Source organism: Neomonachus schauinslandi, chromosome 8, assembly GCF_002201575.2.
Source record: "Neomonachus schauinslandi chromosome 8, ASM220157v2, whole genome shotgun sequence".
Classification (NCBI taxonomy): domain Eukaryota; kingdom Metazoa; phylum Chordata; class Mammalia; order Carnivora; family Phocidae; genus Neomonachus; species Neomonachus schauinslandi.
The window spans coordinates 79,772,692-79,777,373 of record NC_058410.1 but is presented as its reverse complement, the minus strand read 5'-3'; the positions used below and the strand labels follow the sequence as shown (position 1 = coordinate 79,777,373).

Sequence of the window (4,682 nt, the reverse complement as noted above, 5' to 3'; positions counted from 1 at the left end):
TGATCTGCTTCATTCCTTTTAAATTCTTCCTACAAACGAAATCCCCCAAATTGTGGCAGTACTTGGGGCAGTCCACCACAGCCGCGTTTCTCCTCAATTATTCTCTCTTGCAGGTTCAAAGACCTAAATGCAGCCCAGAATCCAAAGAACCAATCTTTCCCATCTAATAGAATCACCACCCATTCTTTTTTGAACACGAAAAGGACTTTATTTCATTAGTTTCCTAAATGTCATTTCCAATTACACATCTGTTGAAAGGTGGAACACCAAAGGCAATTTTCAGTCACAGGACTCCATCAAATACACATAATCTGAGATTTTACTGCTTGAGTGAATTATAGTCCTCTCAGGGTTCCTGGTTAAAGAAGATAAAACTAAGATAATAGAGAGGAAAAGTGAAGAATATTACTCTGTAGGAAATTTGTTGAACTCCATAACCATTCATTCATGGGTGCTGTGTCCGTTTTTAAAAAGGAAACTCTAAAATTCCTAGAAACACAAGACAATATTGGTATCTTTGGATGAGTATACATTCGTATATTTGTGTGAAATTTTGTGCAATTAAACAATATGGCAAATGTTAGTTGTTACCACAGCCAATGAAAATATATTTTCATTTCTATGTAAGTTACACATTTCCATCTCCCATTTTATGTTCTGCGAAAAAGCCATATGTCTAGTTTATGAAACAAACTATGCTAGAGGCAGCAGTAACTGACAAGGAACTTAACAGTCTTAACTACATACCCCTGGGATGAGTATACTTTGCATTATCATGTGCAATGCTGGATGATGATTCAAGATCTCTTGTAACTACAAGGGTTTGCAAGCTTCTACTTCACACAGTATGCCTCAAATTCAGTCAATTCAGCCAAATAATAAAGCAAAACCGTTAAGTGGGTAATCTACAAATGGCAAGCAACCCATGTGACTAAGTTGACCATGTTTTGTTAATATGAGGACACAATCATTGTAGGTGCCCTATAAAGAAGTCATTTTTAAGTGGCTATTTATTTCAATTAATTTCACCCCCTCCCCCCCGCAAGCTCCTAGAAGTTCACTTAATTGTTTCTTAGGCCCAAAGAAAACACAGCTGCACAGACAAAAGACAAACATATTGGTAACATAGAAGCAAATACCCTGCCGGATGCACATTCCTATCAGTACTAAGCTAGATTTCTCCAGAGGAGAAATGTCACAAAACAAACAAACAAAAACCCTTGAGAAATCACAGAAATATAGGGATTGTCCAATGCCTAAAATTTTATTTTACCCCAGCGACAGGTGTAAATGTTGATCAAAATCCCCCTTTTTATGTTGTTTATGTGTGAACTTTTGAATAGTCTATTTTCAAGAGTCATTAGCCCAAGTGAAGGTCTGCACAGTAGGAAATCAGCAGCTACTTCAGCTCAAGACACCTACTGTCCAACAGTCTGCACTGGGGAGCTTCAAGCAGGGAGGGAATCCATTTTACAAAGACAACCTGCTCCTGCAGACAAAAGCTATCAAACAGCAGAAAGCTCTCTGAAGAATGCAGTGTGGAATCTTCTTTGGCCTATTAAATGCTCCACATACAGATTTTTTTTTTTTTTTCCTGTGCAGATGATCCTTCAGGGCTACTCTTTTTTATTTAGATAATGTATTTTTCATCTTTTGTTGTGTTCATCTTTCCCTGTGTTGGAGAGTCCTCAGAGTGAGTTTGAGATAACAACTAAGTATTACTGAAATTTGAAAAGACAGATAAATATAAAGTATTACTGATATTATATTCATTGAGGTATCAGGTCAGTGACGAATTTCCCAGGTTCAAAAGCTTGTCAGTTCCCTGATGGCCTAGTAGGTCAGGTCTGGTTCCATGAGTTACAGGGAAAACAGGCTCAATTTTAGCTTCTCTAAGCTTTTATAAAGTCCTTGCATGTCATTTTCTAATAATCTTTGTTCCCACCCAACCTTCAATAGCAAGGGAAAATAAACAAGTTTTTTTTTTCTTTAATAGAGTTTTTTGGGTTCTTACTGCACTTTGAAGATTTTTGGAAAAAGGAGCTGGTTCTCTTGGTTACTTTATATGTTAGCACACAAAGGAATTACAGATGGGAAGGAGTGTAAATGACTATCAGAAGAAAGTCTCATGCATTTAAGATTTTTTACAAGTCAAAATATACATCCTCCTATTGCCCCCCATTCCTTAATTATAGAAGAACCATTTCTATTTTATCAGTCTCCTTTACATCTCCCGGAATTGGAGAAAGAATAAGGATACTTTCCTTGTTAAGGAATAGTATATACTCATCAGTTTAATCGACTGCATTAATAAGAAATACAGCAGCAGCTTGGGCTGAGTCACCCATCATATCCTTCATTTATGAGGATTTAAATGTGTAAAATAACGTACATGAAATTAGGAGGAAAAATAAAGCGATCTGCAGACTTTGGCACTAGCACACATAATGTTTTGTTTGAGTTGTTAGAATGTGGTTTGACAATCACTAAATAGGAATTAAAAAAATTACAAATCTGCAGAAAATAAACAGTCATAGGTGTTGGTTCTCAGTTTAATGCTCCCCATCTCCCATTCCCACCCACCCACCCCATATAGTTTCAACTATAATAAAAATAGAGATCTCAACATCAGAATTTTGCTGTTAACTCTTCAAGGTTTCTCTGCATCATCCAAGCCACACATAAGGTTTGAAGCATCAAGTCCACAAGTTTCTCCAACCAAGTTTAAATAAACAAAAACTGGAGACTGAAGGATGCCAAAGTAACTCTTCTTAAATGAAGCTGTAACACAAAGTTCTCCCCAAAACAAAGGGTATTATGTGTCTAGTTCAAGTACTGCCAGGCTGTATGTAGATCTGTCTCAGACAGGCTTCAGACAACTACAAGTACCACTGGTTCTAGAGGGCACGATCCATGATACCAAAGCAGGGCAGGGATCCCCCTTCCACCACTGATTTTTAAAAAGTTACAACCCTCCCTTCTGATTGGCTGCCGCAAGGTCAGTGCTGGACCTGGGGTTGGAGGGGAGGAAGTGAGCCTCTTAGCAGGAAAGCTCTATCTTTAGTTTGAACAGTTCTCTCAGAGCTCTCTCTCAGGGCTGTCCTGGCTTCTCAGCATCCATTGCCCTTGTCCAGAAGACAGAGCTTCAATCAGACCCAGTAACAGTGAAAGAAGAGTCGACCTACCTGTGGAACCAGACCCAACATGGTCCCCAAAGGCCGCTCAGGCTACCCCATTGCAACTGACAAGTCAACCTGTGCACTTAAAGCGTATCAGTTTATGGAATGCTTGTTTGAAGTCCTCATTGGACATGGTATAGATGATGGGGTTGATAAGGGAGTTGAGATAGCCCAGCCACGTGAAGAAGTCAAAGATGGCCGGGTGTAACCGGCAAGCACCCTTGCAAATAGGCATCACCAGGGAGATGATGAAGAAGGGCAGCCAACACACAATAAAGGCTCCCAAAATGATCCCCAGGGTCTTAGTGGCTTTGCGCTCCCTAGCGGCCATGAGTTTCTTCTTCTCTAGCAGGGCGTCGGAGACTCGCACTTTGACTTGGTTCATGTACACAGGGGACCCGGATTCGCTGGGCACATCGGGACCCCGCGAGTTAACGGAGGTGACCGAGGACGTGGACCCGGGGGAGTCGGTTATCAGCTGGGCTCGGGTCAGGCGCTTGCCGGTCCTGTTGGGCGTCTGTTTCAAAATCCGGGAGCGGGCTTCCACATAGATGCGGCCGTAGAGGGCGATGAGGAGCAGGGTGGGGAAGTAGAAAGCGCCCACCGTGGAGTAAACCGTATAGAGGATGTGGTCGGTGTTCACCACGCAGTCCGACACCTCCTCCTCGGCTTTGGCTTGACGCCAAAAGAAGGGCGGCAGCGAGATGGAGATAGAGAAGACCCACACCAGCGCTATCATGACCGCGGCCCTCTTGGGAGTCCTTTTAGCTGAGTACTCCACGGCGTCCGTGATGGCCCAGTAGCGGTCCAGGGCGATGACACAGAGGTGCAGGATGGAAGCAGTGCAACAGGTGATGTCCGACGACAGCCAGAAGTCGCAGACCACCTGGCCCAGCGTCCAGCGGCCGGTGACCGTGTACATGGTGCTGATGGGCATCACCAGGATGGATACGAGCAGGTCGGTGACCGCCAGGGAGGCGATCAGGTAGTTGGCTGGGGTATGCAGCTTCCGGGTCCGGTACACAGTGGCGATCACAAAAGCATTGGAGAGCGTGGTGGCCAAAGTGATGAGTGCCAGCAGCATGACTAGTAGTACTTTCCAGGGCAGGGCGATGGATTCCTGGTAAATGTAGCCCTTGGCGCTGCAGTTGTGGGGAGCAGAGGAGAGATTGGCTTGAGAAACCCCGGTCTGGGAGCCCGCGGGCAGCGGCGGGGCGCACTGAGTGCCGGTGTCTTCCATGTCTCTCCTCGCCGGCACGGCTCTGGAGCGCAGCTCTTGGGCACGGAGCAAACGAGGGAAAGGGCGGAAGGACGCGGAGACCACAGTCTTGTCTCCCGGTTGCTAGTCAGTTCCGTAGGCTCCTCAATTACTCCTCCACCCAGATTCCCCGCTAAAACTAGAGGTCAAGGGCGCGGCAGCCTAGGCAGGCGAGCGCGTCCTCTGCACTTCCAGTGCTCCAGGCGCTGCCACCGCGTCCCTGCCTGCTCCTCTCCACGTCCCGT

The 4,682-nt window shown here is 44.9% G+C and overlaps 1 protein-coding gene across 1 annotated transcript; it reads right to left on the bottom strand.

Annotated features, from left to right (window-relative positions):
• Positions 1 to 3,249: 3,249 nt before the first annotated feature.
• On the bottom strand, positions 3,250 to 4,419 carry HTR1B (5-hydroxytryptamine receptor 1B). The gene has a single exon (XM_021693495.1). The coding sequence runs from the start codon at positions 4,417 to 4,419 to the stop codon at positions 3,250 to 3,252; it is 1,170 nt and encodes a 389-aa protein (XP_021549170.1).
• Between the last annotated feature and the right edge of the window lie 263 nt (positions 4,420 to 4,682).

Excerpts from the sequence above, each read along its gene's own strand:
- HTR1B (XM_021693495.1), bottom strand. The coding sequence starts at position 4,419 with ATGGAAGACACCGGCACTCAGTGCGCCCCGCCGCTGCCCGCGGGCTCC.